The sequence below is a fragment of the Astyanax mexicanus genome, chromosome 11 (assembly GCF_023375975.1).
Source record: "Astyanax mexicanus isolate ESR-SI-001 chromosome 11, AstMex3_surface, whole genome shotgun sequence".
Taxonomy (NCBI): domain Eukaryota; kingdom Metazoa; phylum Chordata; class Actinopteri; order Characiformes; family Acestrorhamphidae; genus Astyanax; species Astyanax mexicanus.
Window position 1 is genome coordinate 10310001 of NC_064418.1, and position 18456 is coordinate 10328456.

The window sequence follows — 18456 nt, forward strand, 5'->3', positions numbered from 1 at the left end:
TGTTTTATTATTTGCATGAAACAAAGACATAACAAGCTTAATAAATTGTATGTATTTGCAAATAAAAATATTAAATTTACCCATACCCAGTAGTTCAGATGGGATACTAATAGGCATAGTGACAAAAAAACACAACAAGCTAAATTAATAATGTTAAGAGAAAATACTCTTTCTGAAAGGAGCTAACACAGAGTTCAACTCCCCAGTTATAAGAGCCTTTTCCCCTGCCTGTAATCGCGTTTATCCCTGGGGACAAAATAATCTGAATTAGTAACAGTACCAGTAATTTTATATTTTTACTTAAGTTGATACTTTTAACCCTAGTATCTATAATTCTACCTGAGAAATTAATGTAAATACTTTTTACACTTTTGATAGCAACGTGGAATTAATCCTGGGCCGTTCATTTTTAGCAGGGGACTTTTACTGTATAAAATGAGAAGAACCAATTCTTTAAGAAAAACTAGTTTTATGTTTTCATTAAAAATGTTAAAATAAATTAGATTTTAACAAGATTTTACTTTAACAAAAAGAATTTAGCTGTATATTTCTTGTTTAAGGTTATGAAAAAAAACTATTACTAAGCGTCTTGTGACTACACGTGACTTTTGCGTTAAGGTTTGGTCACATGATCGGCAGAAACATGGCTGCTGCTGCTGCTGCTGCTGTTGTGTTGCTGGAGCGGCCGAGCACTGCGAGTCGGGGAACGATGCGCGTTTATGTCTGTTTTTTATTTACTTTTTTAATTTCGGCTTCAGCCGCTCAGGTCCGGTCTGCGGTGTTTAACCAGCAGACTGGGAAACTGGACCTGAAAGATGGATTTCAACCGGATTTCGTTGCTTTCGCCAACTTTACAGATGACATTCGTAACACGGGGTGCGTTCACTCACTGCTGTACAACACGCCTGTAACGGTGTCCGGTTGATTTGTGAAGACCAGAAGTCCAGATACATTGTTTTTCTCTTTGCAGTAATTGGAATTTTTGTTTAAACCCTGAAAAAATAAGACCAGTCTCTGCGGCTTGCTTGTTTAAGCTGGTAAAGATAGTTTAAAAACCTTTTCATCCAGGGGAAAACATACCCTAAGCAGCTATCTAGTAAGATAGTTTAACTGTGCATCACGGAGGCAGAGATATGTAGTTAAGAAGTTGAACTACTTTTCAGGTATACTTGGGTACTAAAATGCTGTATCTGTATCTATTTAATTACTTTTTGTTTTCTACTTTTGATTTTACTTTACTACATATTTTCCATGAGTTTAATGAATACTTTTACTCTCAATCAAGCTGATCTTAAAATTAGATTTTGTTGCTCCTGGTCTGCCTTTCACTCAGCAAACTTTCCACTGCTTTCTGTAATAACTACGTAACACAGTACTGTTTACTTTCAGTTCTTGAGTAGTCAATTTTAGAATAAATGTCTTGCAATAAGTAAGTACAAAAATGTTGAATACTTTAGTTTGTCCACTTAAATCTGCCACACAACTTTTACTCAAATCACTTTCTTATATAGAGCTCTTGTACTTTTACTCAAGTCTGGGTTTATTTATATATTATTTTGTACATGTCTGTCCACAGCTCCAGACCATTATAGTTCATTTTATACTGGTTTTGATGATCATGGTTGTAGCTAGACCAGGTAAACAATCAGCCTCAAATGAAAACATATTTAATGCTGGTCAGTCAGCACATTCTAGCTGACCATGTTGTATTTGTATGAATGAACAACCCAGTGCTTGTCTGCTAAATAGGTTATGTTGGAGAAAAGCTTCATCACCATAGTTGTGCTAGGTAGTGGTCAAACTGACCCTCCACCTTGGTCATGCTGGCCCTGTTGACCTCTTCAGTCATGCCAATGATTCAATGAGTTTAGCCAAGTTGTTCGTCCTAAAAATCTGAAAATGCTGAAAATTATGTGAGAAAATGTTAAGATGAAAGTTTGATTTTATCACTTAGGTTGTAAGCCTTGGCATTAAGTTGGAGAATAACCATGTGTTACCTTTTCAGATGGTCTTACCTGGAGGTTGTAACCAGTGGCAAGTACAATGACACACTGCAAGCTTATGGCGCTGGAGCTGTGGAGGCTTCGGTCACGTCTGAGGTATTTGACCCCTTTTTTTTTACGTTTTACCACAGGTTAAAACATATTGTGAGCAGCCTGGCCTGATTTGGAGCTGATCTGGTTAACTTTATTAAACCTAATAAAAGGATAATCTTAATGAGATCATAAGACAGTGTTGGGCAAAAAACGTCCTTAATTAGTAAAATAAAAGTCCTTTAGTTTCATTGGTTAGGTAAGATCAAATTACAGTAAAGAATCTGCGGGGGAAATTTAGGTTTAGACTAGACTAGGTTGGAAACCTGGCCTATGATCACTTCAACCTAAACAAATACACACCCTTATATCTATATCCATTAAAGTAGCTGAAATATGTTAATCTTAATATAATTTTTTGGCATGGTACACTGGGATTACACTGTGTTCACCTGCAGTGACTGTGTATTCATTACTCTGTCTGTGTCTTTGATTTGCAGCTGATCTATAAGCACTGGATAAACACCCTGATGGGATACTGTGGCCCGTTTAAATATGATCCAGGTTACTGCAGCCGTCTGAAGGAATACATTACTGACAATTTGGAGTGGGTGAACCAAGAAATAGAGAAAAACCCAGACTCACCATACTGGCATCAGGTACATGCTCATTTTACTATTGTAGGAGGGGTGATATATGGACAATTCTTTTAGATAATAACACATTTTTGCTGAGATTTTTCAACAAGATAAATACAGTTTATCATTCTAGGGCATTTGAAGACTAGTGACACAGAAACTTACCACACAGTAAGCTTAGGCTTGTTTAAATTACATGTTTGAATTTAGTTTTGAGATCCTGTATTCTCTCTGGTCTCCTTCAGGTTCACTTGTCTCTACTGCAGCTGCAAGGCTTGGAAGATGGTTATAATGGGCAGGTCACTTCTCCTGGAAGACTTTCATTTAACCCCTTAGGCTTTTTGTGAGTGTTTTGTAGCATATTGATGAATACAGTTTAATTAAAATGTATCATGAAATGTGCTGCAATGCTTTATTTTTGTGTATGGAAGGTGCTATATCAACTGTACTTATATATGATAATAATAATAAATGATGATCATTCATAATAATAATAATAAAATTAATAATAATTATTCTGGTTAAGACTTTTTCAGATGGGAGGAGACTTGGAGGATTTAGAGGCTGCCCTAAACAAATCCAGCCTGACACATACAGTGGGTTCTGGTTCCTGTTCTGCTTTAATCAAGCTTTTACCAGGAAACAAGGAGCTATTTGTGTCACATGACACTTGGAACACCTATCAGTCAATGCTGAGGATTATGAAGAAGTACACATTCTCATTTTCCAAGTCTCAAAGAGGTAACTATTAGCGTTGTCAGCTTCGTCCTTAAACCACAACACACACACACACACTTACTAAAGGCTGATTTGTAACACACTAAATACATGTGTTGACAGATTTGTGTGGATTTAAAGCATAACTTTAACTTTAAAGCATACCCTTTAAGAAATTCATAATAGAATCTTAATGTTGTGGGAGCAAGTGGCACTGTGTGTCAAACATAGTTACATAGAATAGATGACCCTTCCTTTTCCCTAATTATTTATTGTGTTTGATGCAAGCCAGCATGAACCTCTGTAAGCCAGTGTAACAGAATTAGCAGATAGTGTTCTCCTACAAGTGTGTTTGGCTCCAGTGGTGTTGTGTTGGTGCCAGTTTTAATGACAGAGAAGAGCTTTATCATCCATCTCGAGGCCTCTATTTTCCAAGCGTTAGTAGCAGATTGCATTTTTGACCCACTTATGCATTTAGGACAATTTATCAACTAGCCTAAATTCATAACCACTGACCATTGTTTTCTCAGATAAGACATTAATTCCTGGAGACACCCAGGCTTTCTCCTCTTATCCTGGTTCCATCTTTTCAGGGGATGACTTTTATATCCTCAGCAGTGGTCTGGTAAGATGCTACCTTGTTTACGTACCAGTTTACATGTTTGTTTGTTTGTTTTTTTGTGAAAATAAACTTCATGAATGAAATGTCCTAGTACGTTTATCCGTCTAGCAAAGTACTTTGAGTACATTGTATAAAAACATTTCTCTCAGCATTACAAGTGTTTGTACTGTCAGTTTTTAGCTACTTTTAAAGAACAAGACTTTGTTCCAAATTTCTCCTGAATGTCCCCAGACAACTCTCATTCAATGTTTTAAATTTAAGTGGCAGTTCACTTGATTAAACATCATTAAGCACTGATTTACCCTACCAGCTATTGATTTGATAAGAACTGTAAATAATACTAGATTGTTATAGGGCACTTGTACTCCCATGCTTTACAAGGGCCTAAAAGAAGTGATTTTAAAGAATATATTCTAACATGTAGGTTATATCCGTAACAATGTATTGTCTTTTCAGGTTACTCTGGAAACCACAATTGGCAACAGTAACCCGGACCGGTGGAAGTTTGTGATGCCGCAGGGGGCTGTCATGGAGTGGCTAAGAAACATTGTGGCCAACCGACTCGCTCAAACTGGCATAGAGTGGGCAGAAATTTTTGGCCAGCACAACAGTGGAACGTAAGAAACCTCATGACACCGCATGACATTAGCATGCATGCACAAACATGCTCTCTTAGGTTGATGAAATCTGTTACTTATCAGTCAATCTCATGACTTGATAGCATGGTTACACTGGGACAGCAGTAGTGACCTTTAATCACAGGCCAGTGTGGACCTGGGTTAACTGTTACCACAGCGTTGCAGTAGCTCTGTTGATAAGTAAACTAGAGGTGGGTGATGTTTCATGATATACAATATATAAAAAAAAAATTACATTAAACAGAATGTTTGGGAACTAAAAATTATTTGGTTTTCTGCTAAATAAATGAAAAGTGAATAAGTGATACCACATAACTACATTTTCGTTAAAAAGCAAAACAAAATCAATTTATGCTATTTAATTGTATTCAAAGGTGAAATTACAACCTGTAAAAAACATTAAGATTTTTGTACATTTTGATACATCCATAATCCCCCCCCCCCCCCAAGACCTTTTATTGTTGATTGGAACTTTGGACCCATGTGTAAATAATTATCCAGCACATGGAGCTCATTGGGCCAATCCACATGTAAAAAAAAATGTTTCATACTCTCTCGATGAATCCTGACATTGTCATCTTGGAATATGCCTGTGTCCTCAGGGAAGAAATAATACATTGATGGTATAACCAGGTTGTTCAGTATATTAAGGTAGCAGGAATATGCCCTCCAAAACTGGATTTTTCTATGTCCTTTAGTTTTTAGGCAGTAAAAAAAGTTGCTGATGTTCCTTTTGAATTGCTCTGAACCTTCGGTGAGGTCTGACCTAAACACAGATAAATTGGTGTGTGTGTTTTATGTTTCTTGTTTACTGCAGGTATAACAACCAGTGGATGATAGTTGACTATAAAAACTTTGTTCCAGGGAAGCCTGATATCAAGCAAGGGCTGTTTACTGTGCTTGAGCAGATTCCGTAAGTATTCCAGGTGTCATCATTTTACATTTTAGGGCAGATGTATAATCTCTTTTTTGCTTATGCTTTACCTGTTGGCCTTTTTTCCAGAGGATTGATTCAGATTGCAGATAAAACTCAGGAGCTCTATAAGACCAGCTACTGGGCCAGCTACAATATCCCGTAGGTATTTGTTATTCAATCATATCTTGTTGGTCTGTTGTTAGCCAATTTCTAGCATGTGGTTAGTATTGATGGGGTGCTTTTGACTCCAGTGATGTTTCTGATTTACTTTCATCACATGAATATTACCATGTGTGTCACTGCCATGTTAAGAATGGACCTTCAACATCTGAGGAATATGTGTTCACTTCTATGGTTAAGTTTGGAATGATGTAGATCTGCTTCGTGTTAATCCATGAACAAATGGGCTCTTTTTTTAAAGGTATTTTGAAAAGGTGTTTAATGCAAGTGGTGGCCAAGATCTGGTGAAGAAGTACGGGCCATGGTTTTCTTATAATGAGAATCCCAGGGCTCAGATATTCTCTCGGAACCAAACCCTCGTCACTGATATGGAATCCATGGTGCGACTGATGAGGTATGATGTAAATCTTTGGTGCTGCATTGTTTTTTTCAGAAACCTAGATAAGATTAATGGTTTCTCAACACAGTCGGTCTCCTCCCTCACCTGAGTGCTGTGGAGCTTGCACTTTTTCAAGTAAACAAAAGGTGTGGATCTCTTCATATACATCAGAACCTTTTGTTTGATTTCAGTTATTTCTGTGTTTCTTCTGTTAACAGGTATAACAACTTCAAGAATGATCCCTTGTCAGAATGTGAGGGCTGTGACCCCCCTCATAACGGAGAGAATTCAATCTCTGCACGATCCGATCTTAACCCAGCTAACGGGACATATCCTTTTGGAGCTCTGAAACAAAGACCTCATGGTGGAACAGATATGAAGGCAAGTGATCTACTATTGGTAAAATAATCTGTAAATGTTTTTAACCCCAAGTCCAGCCTTAAAGAGTAGATACACCTTCAGTGTCTGTGTGTCCCAAACATTGTAAAAATCCACATTAGGGCTTGATTACAAAGACATATTGAGGCAGGGCGTAGTGTTTAAGGAGCCTATTTAGAGATTTTTTTTTGTGCATCATAATAGGAACTCCAGCGTTTAGAAAGTAACTGCCCACCACTACTCCCTTCTTGCAGCAGAACTGAATGTTCAACCACTAGGGTACTGTTTGGAACAAATGTGAAATTTTATCAGCACAAAATAGTTATTTTTGACAAATCACATCTTTTACCCAAAAGCTATAAGAAGAATCTCTTGAATATTTGTAGATGAAAAACGGAAATGAAATGAGTCCAAATATTTGAGTTTTGTTACCACACAATCCCACCAATGAAACCCTGATTCACAGCTGTTGTGCATTTTACTGTCTACTGATCTCAATTTTCCCTTATATTACAGCCTTTTTCATTCCTTCTCCTTAAAACATGTCACATAAATTCTGATTTATCAATTCAGAGAAAGTCACATTGCAGAAAATTGGATACAAATCACACAATAAAATGGCAAAATTTTAATTAACTACAGTAGTCATAATTACTATCAGTTTTATTTTATTATAATAGAACAGTGTTGGACTCTAAATTAAACAAAAAGTTACCAAAGAATTCATAATATAGTTTCTTCTGAAGGATATATAATTGAATAAAATACAGGGGGGTTAGGAGATGATCATGTGCAATCATTGTTCCAGCTAAGCTTTTACTTAGCTGGAACAGTTAAGTAAACTTAACATTAAAAAAAAATAAAGTAATTATGTTAAGTATGACAACACCTCATACTAGTATGTTTTTAAACGGTAGACCTACATCATATTTTAAGCTATAGCATAAAGTAGAGCCTTATCAAAAAATGCACCATTTACATTTTGCCTTGTGTTCAATTGTCTTTTTTTTCTGCCCACTTTTCAATTCACTTCAATTTGCAAAAATATGAAAAAATGACAAAAAAACAAAACAAACAAAACAAACATAAATGAATATGTGCTTCAGTATTTCGGTTGACCTAAAAACACCCCCAGCTGATTAGTCACAAACAGTGCTCTCATCTCTGTCAAAGACACATATAAGCATTTCTATTTTCAGTTTTATTTTTCAAGTGCTGTCCCAATTGACTAATCAGTTAATAATCTCATCTCTCTCTCACACTCTAGGTAACATCCTATGCCTTGTTCAGGCAGTACGAGTTGCTGGCGGTCAGTGGGCCTACATGGGATCAGGTGCCTGTGTTTCAGTGGAGCACCTCACCCTACCAAAACTTGACACACATAGGCCACCCAGACCGCTGGGACTTCCCCACTGTGCATGTTCGGTGGTCAAAATAAGTCATGAGAGACACACTGAATGGCCTGTATCTTATATTAGAGCTACACACACTGGCCATTTTACTGGAAACAGCTATCACATAAGTGCCTGTAGCCCAAGGTTTCCCCAGTGCTGTTCCTGGATCCCCTAAGCTTGGCATATTTTAGTGGATTTCCTGAACACACCCCTCACACTGTAAAAGGGCTTGATAATGAGCTGATTTTTTAAAATCTGGAGTATTGGCAAAAATGACAGCAAAAAAAAAGTGGCAAGAGGGCCCAGGACCAGGGTTGGGAAACACTGCTGTATTTCAAGGTTATGTTTCTATGATGATCTAATTCCATTGTTAGAAGTGGTTCACAAACTATGCAGCTGTATATGGGCTTTAGTCAGTGATTAAATGGTTGTTTTTTTTCTGTTAAATGTAATGACTAGTGAGTGAAGAGGTAGCTTTAAAAAATACTGGTCTCTCAATGTGTGTGTGCTCTGAAAATGAAATACATCTTTGGTTTGTTTGGACAAGACTAGCATTAATCAGATAATTCTTATCAAAGATTTTAAATCTGTTTACATACAGTTTAATTAAAGAAAAATATAATCCTGTTTATAATCCGCAACAACTGCATGTGCACTCAGGGTTAACCAGACTTTGGTGTTGGTTATTGTAGTAAGGGCAGTTTTAAGAGAAAAGCAGATTTGCACAAAATGATTGAATCATGTTACGTGTTCGTATTATTCATGCTGTGGTTATCATATTTTTGGGTTTTTTTGTGTTCTGTAAGAAATACTTTTGTGAACATTCTGGGCTGAAATAACTGAATTTGCACATTTGTTTGACTGATTTTTTTTATTTACAAGTTTTCTCAATAAATAAGAACGTTTTATTTTGTCTCCAGTTATTTTCATTATCTTCATATACATTTTAAAATATATTAACTTTTGTAATTCTTTTTACAAGGTTGTATCAGGAAGAACAATACATTTACATTAAGTTTGCAGGAGTTTTTATGACATCCCATTTTTAAATTCAAACGCACTAATATGGAGCTGCCCCCTTTGCAGTTTTAACAGGAAGTGAAGATCTCTACCATTTACTTGGTACTTTTTTTTACACTGTACTCCTCAATTTAAGGAAATAATAAAAGGAAAGTGTACAGTGACGTAAATTAGTCTAAACATATTCTCCCTTGTTGTAGGCTTTACCCAGAGGTTTTTCTGAGTCTTCCGTCTGCTCAGTTTCGATGGAAGGAAGCGGTGAAGATGGCTGTTTCTCTTCCTCTTGGATTGATTCAAGCATGTCAGGAGAGGGCGCTCCGGATGTAGAGTACACCAGTTTCTCCTGGTCGATTGGGCTGGAGTGACATGTAAAAGGATTTGAGTGAATACTGACCTCTAGTGACTTTTAGCAACATAATTAATCTTGTAGCACTAATATAAAGCAAAATGTACAACATATATCAGCAGTTATACCTTGCCTCACAGCCTTCCCTTCCTCCAAAGATGCTGTATACTAGCCCCCCAATAATGAGAAGTGACGAGCCGCCCCATCCAACAAACAGCGCCACCCCAAGCTCAAACCTTTAAAACCAGAAACAAGTTATAACTAAAAGAACATTTTAAAACATAAGTTTGTTTTGCTAAATCAAATGAAAAAAGTTTGTTGCTTGTATGTAGATTGTAGATTGTATGTGGGGAAACTTATTTATGGAACCATTCTTTTAATTCTGAATTTTACTAATTGTTTTATGGGCCGGTTATCCTAAAGGGAATTAAACACAGATACTGCATGAAATAATTGCACATTTTCATTGCAATTAAATTTTTCAGTTTTTATATTTGCATATATATTATATATAAGGGCTATTATCATTTTTAATAGGATGGCACAGTACCTGTGCTTTTCAGTGTTGTCAAGAGGCCCAGATATTGTGTGGACCATAATAGTATTTTTTTTTTATTTTTTTTTTTTTTATAATAGACACTTGTAGCTCACATAAAGTTTACCAGTACTGATAGTGAGCTGGATTTGTCTCACTTTTGCCAGTAGGACTAGGCTAAGCAAAATCACTCAAGACATCTGGCCGCTTTTTCTATACATGGCTTAACATTAATAAGTACTTACACAAAGAGCATACTGTGGCGTGGAAGAGCAAGGAAGTCCTGTGAGACTCATGCTGAATAGTCAACAGCTCCCTTATTTAACCGGCATGCCACTTACTTACAGTCTTTAACAAGACTAGGAGAGCTAAAACCATAACCACAGAGCTCAAATAGCCCAAAGGCCACCAACCCAGCTGTGTGTCTCCCAGATGGCAGATCCAGAGTGGTGCCCACCCTCTCTGCATAACCCCTCCCAAGGGAGATGCCCCACCCCTGTCATCCTCGCACACAGGAGAACAGAAACATGCCTGCTAGCAGCCACACACACAACCCAGAGCCGCCACAATACAATTGCATGAATTAAAGTTAAAAGCAATGCACAAATGTAAATGTAAGTTCTGTTACTCCAGGCCCTAGCAACAGATAAAGCAGCTTACTTTTTGGTCCGATGTGTGGGATCCATAAACTCTGTAATAATTTTATTTCCATACCAGCTGAAAGCAAACATAGCACAAAGACCTGGAGGAGAGAGAGAAATATATGTATGTATCCAGGAACAACAAACAGTAAACAACAAAGAGCTTTAATCAGGTGTTACTAAAGGTTAAAAAAAGTATTTACCTGATGCAAGATAAATCATCCCTGCTGCTAATGTAATCTTTGAATTTGTTATTTCAGACCCTCCGAGTTTGGTACACTTCATGCCTATCAGTGCCAGGATAGCTCCAAGGAATCCAAGGACTATAGAGGTGAAGATCGTGGCTCGGCACAGATGGATGTACACTGTTTAACACAAGGCAAGAGAGACACGTATAAATGTTATCCAAGCTGCACAAAGATCACTGATAGGAATGTAACCACTTGAATATTTAAATTCATTCAAATACCTGTCCCTAGTAAGCTAGCGTACTGGTTGTGATAAATTAACTCGCTAAAGTAGGTAAGCTACCTGTTCAGGAGAAAAATAGCAGCTCGGCTTCCTCAAAACTGTGACTTAAAAAAACATCCATAAAATGAAAGATATATTTATCGTATAAACGTATATTGCATATCTTTTTCACTATATATTTTTTTTGCATCAGGCATAGAATATACAGTATATATACATTTTTTTATTTTGCCATATTCACAGTAAAACACACACATACATATCGTCGCTGTCCAATGAAAAGCACTTATCTCCAAAACACCAACTTTACAGGAGAGAGAAAAAACCTTGTAAATTTTAAATGGAAGTCGATGTAAAAAGAGTTTGTTTCAGGTCATTTTGAAGAGTTTCTATTGGTCCGTTCATCAAGAAATTTTGCAACAGTGTAAGGGACAATTTGTCTGTTCAAATTATGTAATAAACTAAAAATCGACAAAAATGGAGATAAGTGTTTTTCATAGGACAGCGACGATATACTGTACATATATAAATATGTAATATAAACCTTTTGGTATGATGAATTGAATGGCATTGAATTAAGCTTGATGATCCATGTCTATTATGAAATTCAACAAACAACATTGTATTATAACGTCAGAATGTTTGTTGTTCCTGGCTGCTACAAAGGCTCAGATGATGTCACTTCTTATTTGTGATGTCATTTAAAGCCACAGCACATTATTTATAGACAAAACAAGTGTGATGCAGTGGTACCTTTTAAGTGTCGAAAGCACATCAGTCATGCGCACATAGTACAATTATTTACCGCAAATATGTTTTTTTATTTTGATTTAATATGTATAATATAAAGAGGGCCACATACATGATCCTAAAAGATATATCTCAAAAAAGCTTTGATCAAAAATATTTTTAATTTGGTGACATTTTACATTGTCATGGATATTTAAAAACTATGGCATATACGTTTCTTATAAAAAGCATAAACATAGTATGTCACTATTAATATAGCTATAGCTTATATGTCATGCTAAAAAGAACATTTTTTAACCTCTTTAATAACTATCAGTTTGAAAAAGGTTTCGCAGTTTTGTACTTAATGCATCTCAAGCAAACACTGCAGATGCAATTAGTACTTGTTTCATATAATGATTTTCACGTAATCAATAATTATTATCTTACTTTGTAAAGACAGCAACGATGGAAACACCTTACAGTCCACCATCCCAGTCAGGTCTGTCATGCAGTCTTTCCAAAGGTTGGAGAACGTGTGAGAGTTGGTGAGGACTGAAGTAGCCACTTCAGAATATGTCCAGTATTGTATCGGCAGTGTCGCACAAACCAGGATCCATCCACACACACAGGCCACAAAGCAGCCTATTTCAATATACATCACCACAGATCTGTACTTCATGTCTTTATAAAGAAAAGCAGCTGCAGCAACTCACTCTGAGCCAAACGAAAATTGTGGCGACCCTTTCCTCAATCCACTGCGCCTGTGTACGGTCATCACATAGCTGTGTCTTCTCGTTGAGTAAGGTGAGGAAGTGTCTCTGTTTTCAAGGTCAGTACAACAATCAGGTATGTTTATGATGGACATATTGCCAGCATGACTTCAGTTGTGTTAATGTATTAATGCTGGTATGTTCCCACCCTCTACTGGGTGTGTTTGCAAAAATGTAGAACAGTGGACTGCAGAAATAAACAGTATTAAAAAAAAGATTTATGTTGATATATAAGCATCCAGCATAAACTGGAATGTTCTTTTCTCAACCCTTAAATACCAAGGTAAAAATATATAAATATCTGCTTTAACTTGGACTTTTTAACATTACAACACGTGTAAAGCCTAATTCTATTAATCACTTAAAAAAGGCAATTTTCATTGCTGCCATGTGAAATCCCCTTGTATCCCCAAATCAGCAACTTTTTGAGGAATTAAATACGCCTTCTTAGCTTTCAGTTGTCAGCTACATGAAGAGATTATAGTATTGTCTAGTAGCCATTACTAGTTGCCTAGAATCCAGCTATTATTATATGCAGGCTTCAACAGATCAAGCCCCACAGTGGCGCTTCCTTCAGTACACCTTTCTCTTACTGCAAATAATTTAATGTAATTTCAACCAGAGAAATCTAGTCTAAATGTATTATTTCACCTTTTTTCACATTTTTATATAGAAATGATAGGATTGTTCTTATAACTTATAACTCACATTATTACTTAAGCAATTTTATAAACAGGAATTGTCTTATTTCACTTTCAGTCACTAATCTTAAAAATGTTTACAAGTATTGAATTATGCAAAAGTATTCACCAACAGAATACAATACACTTGGTAGATAAAAACATTTAAAATATAAAAAATAATTATACATTTCCAAGGATTGGTGGACCAGAAAGTCCAACAACAGTTTTTACAACACCAATTCCAAAGGTTTTAATGCAAATGTATATATATACTGTTAAAAATGTTTTTCCTCCATCCACTTTCAATAAGCTTTTGCCCTACACTAATCTCCAAATATATTGGCTATTTAAAATATATTTAAGATATCCTTGCTTGGATAGTAGTAGCATTTGGCCTTGTGTTTATACTTAAAAAGCAAGGAAGATGTATGCAAATATAACAGTTTCGGAGTTTCGGGACTGGAATTTCACTGAATCTCTTCCATTTACTGAACTTTTATTATTCAAATGTGTAAAGACAAATGTCTCCATTGTATGGTTATTCTAACCCCTTATTTTAAGGGGTAAATGGGATATCTGATTCCATCTGTGGGTCTTTTCAGGTCAGTGTGCTTTCCAGCAAGAAATGTTGTAAACACAAACACTGATACTAATATCAATAGCAGTAAGTTTCCATTGCTGTACTTGGGTGTGTGTTTCTCATGAAAGTCATCAAGGACGTACTTCATTGTTTCCATGAAAATTTTAAGTCCACTGTTTCCATATCACTTTTTCCACGAGCTGACCAAAATGATTTCTGAAAGGAATAAATGTGCACAAAGTTCTGTTCTCTCATGAGAACATTATTTCTACTTTACTAGGCTTGTGGCTTTCTGAAATGCAGTAGAATGTGAAATTAAGATTGAATCATTATGCATTATATACAATTCCTTGTGGATATGTCCAAATGCACATTGTCTAGTCCATGAATAGACCTAATGGCATTAGAATATGATTCCCTCGAGCAGATCAATATTGACACCATGCCTATTTCCAAGTGTGTCTAAGCACTGATCTGTGGAGCAGTGTAACTGTGTCCTCAGCAAGTAGTTTTGGCATGAGTTGGAGAGTTGAGGTTGATGTAAGTTAGTGATCATCCAACATCCAGCATCCAACATCATTCATTAATTCTCATTGAATGCAATCAATCAATTTAGTAGATTGAACCACATGAGTCACAGTGATATCAAAACCATATAACATATTTTATTGTCAAAACCTGCTCTTTATATTTTGTGAAAAATTGTATAATGAGAGGAACAACAGAAATGCTCCAAAAGGAATGTTAATCTTATTTTATAAATACAGACAGTTTCAGATATTGACCCAAAAGCAAAAATGTTATAAACAATAAGTCATTGAACACCATGACTCTGTAAACAAACAAAGTGTGATGAAGTTCATTTGACAGTGTGATTACAGAGTCAACAGACGACAGTACTACTCTATTATTTACAGTTCTGCAGATAGAAATCGAAGGATAAATTGTTCATACAAAAGCATCTCTGACAGACATCTCTGTAATCCGGGAAATCCTGGACACTTGGCTGCTTGACTGGCTTATTGGTCTGGAGAGTTTGGACTGAACTGATGGTGTACGGCCTCCATTGTTTAGTGTCCTGGTTTTGGCCACTGGAATGTAGGTCTTTGTGGACATGGGCTTTCTTGGTTTTGATGGGTCCACCTCTCTGCAAAAACAGAATCAGAGTAAATTAAGTCATCACATAGTGTGCATCTGTCACATCTATATGCAGAATTTTTGTATAATTAGTGTAATTACTAATTAAGGTTAAATGAAAGCATAAGATATGAATGTAAATGTTCTGCATATCTTTTACCTCTTGGGTATGATGATTCTGTATACAGTCACAGCATACAAAATAGAGCCTACAATTATGCAAAAGCTGCCAGCAAAACCAAGGTATATCGGAGGCCCTATTTGATACCTGTTGAATATATAAAAAAGAGTTTTGAAGGCAATTCAGACAGTGCTTATATATAGTATTTATAAATCTTTTTTCTCAGTGTGATAAACATTAAACTGTGTTAATTATTGTTAACTACAATGTGATGCACATTACTCTTCACTTTATTAGTGTAAACACACTGTGATGAACATTAGGCTATACGGTCCTAGTTTAAACACCACGCTGTATTAGTTTGAACACAGTGTGATGAACTTTACCCTGTATTAGTTTAAACACAGTGTGATGAACATAACACCACGCTGTATTAGTTTGAACACAGTGTGATGAACATAACACCACGCTGTATTAGTTTGAACACAGTGTGATGAACTTTACCCTGTATTAGTTTAAACACAATGTGATGAACATTAGATCGTACTGTATTAGTTTAAACACAATGTGATGAACATTAAACTATACTGTAATAATTTGAGCACAGTATCATGAACATTATAATTGAATGTATTCGCTTTTATGGCGAGTAATACCTTAAAAAGCCTCTGGCAGACAAGCGCACAAAGTTTGCTCTTCCTAACTTGATTGTAAAAAAGCAGTAAGCAGCGGCACCAGCAACACCTTTGTAGAAATTACAGAAGAAGACAGGTGAGAGTATAAAAACACAAAAAAAAAACGAATTCTATAGAATATAATTACTTGCATACCTCCAATAAAATGAAAAAGGGCTCCAGTTAATAAAATTATATCGTTGGTTCTCTCGCTTCCGCCAATGTATGTACAATCCATCCCAACAAAGCAAAATATGGCTGCAAAAAAGCCCACTACCATTCCGAAGAGAAGCAGTCCTCGAACAGTCTGGATAAATCCTGTTTATAAAACGAGATAATTCACTTCTTACTTATTTATTCTTTTTCAGTTCAGATAGCAGTATTTTTTAACAGATTTACACCTCCATGAAAATTATTTAAAAACATTTTCCATTGCTTTTTCTGGCATGAACTGACCAGTTCAGTCAAGTTTAGTCAGTTTCACTTTGTGAAATTCTCTGCAGAATGCCAGTGGAAATGAGTGAGCTGATGGGCTGTTTTGTCCAGAAGTCATCAGACAACTGATCTGCCCTCTAGTGGAAGCCTCCAGTAACATATGAAGTAAATAGGCAAGTATGTGAACAGTTACATTCACAATGCTGACGGTCATTTACGTAAGTGTAATGCCAAACAGCTAGTATATCTCTAACCTAACAGCAGCTGTTAGCATTGCCCCTTTACTGTTAGCATCACTACTGTGCTTTTAGCAGAGTAGGATGCTGTAAGCACTACCACCACACGTAGTAAGGCTAGTAATGCTACAGTGCCATTAGCATCTGCACTGCTCCGTTAGCATTGATACTGTGGTATTAGCATCGCTGTCTTGGTGTTAGTTAGGCTCTTCACTTCTAAAAACTAGTAAATATATTATCAGGGGTGCCTAAAGATTAAACAAGTGGAATCAGGTGAGCTGCTGGTTGTTAAGAATGAAAACTTGCAGCCACACTGGCTCTCAGCAGATAAGACATGCCTGGTCTATATTTAAGGCTCTAAGAGCAAAGCATGAGTCCTTTACCACACAGGGTTCATGAAATTGTACTGAACACATTAACAAATATCATAATTTAAGCCATATTTTAAAAATGCTGTTGATGCTTTTATGCACTCAATAGTGATCCCTCAAAACTTGACTTCCCTTGTAAAAGAGAAGTGCATTTAAGTATATTTTGTTTAAAGTATACTTAACATGGAAAAGTACATACTTACATATTAAATGTACTATTCTGGCAACTTAATGACAACACTAAGTATATTTCAATTGTAATTAAGCTATATTTAAATACAACAAAAGCAATAGGTTCTGTTTTTGAGAGATTTTTTTTATATATGTTCTGAGAACGTATGTAGATTTAAGTATGTGTTTTTTAAACATAAATTTTAATACACTTCGAGTATATTGTACATGTACTTCTTTGCATATTGATGCACATATTGTGTACACCTTAATGCTACTGGGGGAAAAAACCTACTGATACGCTAAAGTGCACTTTAAGCAGTATTTAATATCACTACTCATATTTTCTATCAACGTTTAATTTTCTGCATATTGCTTTAAAATACATTTTATGGAAATACAAATAAATTATATTTAATGTGTATTTTTATTGAGTATATTAAATAGGAAACAGTTTTAGTATTCTTTATCTAATTGAACATCCTTTTTTTTACAAGTGTTAACTTGTCTTCTTGTTTATTGAAATATTTATATTAATAACACAATATCTCATATCATGCAGCCCAAATATGAGTACTAAAAAGTGAGGTAGTTACAATAATACTGCAATGCCTGTTGATGTGCTGGGCAATAAGCTATTTTTTCCCTCTGTAAAGTGCAAGCTTTAGAAGTAATTTAGTTTTAGAGTCTGAAAGACTTATAATATAATATATATATTTATTTCTTTTTTATGCACTTTTGAAGAGTTAAAAAACAATAACAAAATATAATAAATCTAATGGGACAGTGGAATAATGGGTTTATAGGCACTCTGCAATATGTTACTATGAGAGGGCTCTTTATAATTGGACTAAATTTGACTTTCTTATAATACATTTGTCTAGAGTTACAGAAGTTCATTTCTAGTAAAAAAAAGACTGTAGTGCTTTGTATTACCTCGTTCTGCTGTATTTGTGGGGTTTATGACCCACATAACATCATAATCCCTGCAGTTGTCAACGGAGCTGGTGTCAGTGTAGCAATCTTTCCAGAGGTTGGAATAGTACCATGCTGCCTTGATTATCCATGCACCTCCCTGTCCACCTATGTAGGTAATCCTCCACTTATCCATGGCTAGTGTACAACACACCGTGAACCAACCGAGGGTGGAGATCAAGAACCCCAACACTTGAATGACAGTTTTTTTCATGGTGGAATCGGCTCTGGTCTTGACGTTCTTCTCTATTTTCCAGTGATCTGCCTCTGTTTCTCTAGTTTGGCAGGTTCAGACCGGGGATGACATAGCTTGTTTAGTATGTGTGTGTGTATGAAACTTCTTGAAGGAAACAGAAAAAAATGGGCACAGTCTGTGTTTTGTTGTTAGGCTCATCATGAGTCTTGTTTAATGTAAATTTCTGGCACCACTAAACCAGCATGAAACAGTATCACAGTAAACAGACAGTACACAGACTGACACAGTGCTGTTTTAACAAACAGCAAACACAGAAGATACACTATATGGTCAAAATTATTGGGTCACATGCTCATTCACTGTTTTCGTTTGTTTTAATTTAAAGGTATTTAAAAAGAGGGAAGGCTGGATGGAAGAGTTGGTGCCCCCATGGTTGAAAATTGTGTGGCTAAAGTACCTTTTGCAGT

The 18456-nt window shown here is 36.0% G+C and overlaps 3 protein-coding genes across 3 annotated transcripts; 1 reads left to right on the forward strand and 2 right to left on the reverse strand.

Annotated features, from left to right (window-relative positions):
* Positions 1-628: 628 nt before the first annotated feature.
* On the forward strand, positions 629-8803 carry plbd2 (phospholipase B domain containing 2). The gene is made up of 12 exons (XM_007260397.4): positions 629-876; positions 2006-2099; positions 2534-2692; positions 2917-3014; positions 3198-3412; positions 3919-4013; positions 4467-4627; positions 5466-5561; positions 5652-5723; positions 5986-6138; positions 6342-6504; positions 7769-8803. The coding sequence occupies exons 1-12, from the start codon at positions 629-631 to the stop codon at positions 7937-7939; spliced, it is 1725 nt and encodes a 574-aa protein (XP_007260459.2). The 3' UTR covers positions 7940-8803.
* Positions 8804-8900: 97 nt separating this feature from the next.
* On the reverse strand, positions 8901-12559 carry LOC103026878 (claudin-10). The gene is made up of 5 exons (XM_007260398.4): positions 12088-12559; positions 10641-10802; positions 10457-10538; positions 9390-9497; positions 8901-9271 (listed from the first exon to the last, which is right to left on the reverse strand). The coding sequence occupies exons 1-5, from the start codon at positions 12317-12319 to the stop codon at positions 9091-9093; spliced, it is 765 nt and encodes a 254-aa protein (XP_007260460.2). The 5' UTR covers positions 12320-12559; the 3' UTR covers positions 8901-9090.
* A 1853-nt stretch (positions 12560-14412) lies between these two features.
* LOC103027352 (claudin-10) lies at positions 14413-18128 on the reverse strand. The gene is made up of 5 exons (XM_049485238.1): positions 17755-18128; positions 15762-15923; positions 15588-15675; positions 14971-15078; positions 14413-14820 (listed from the first exon to the last, which is right to left on the reverse strand). The coding sequence occupies exons 1-5, from the start codon at positions 18005-18007 to the stop codon at positions 14622-14624; spliced, it is 810 nt and encodes a 269-aa protein (XP_049341195.1). The 5' UTR covers positions 18008-18128; the 3' UTR covers positions 14413-14621.
* Positions 18129-18456: the final 328 nt, after the last annotated feature.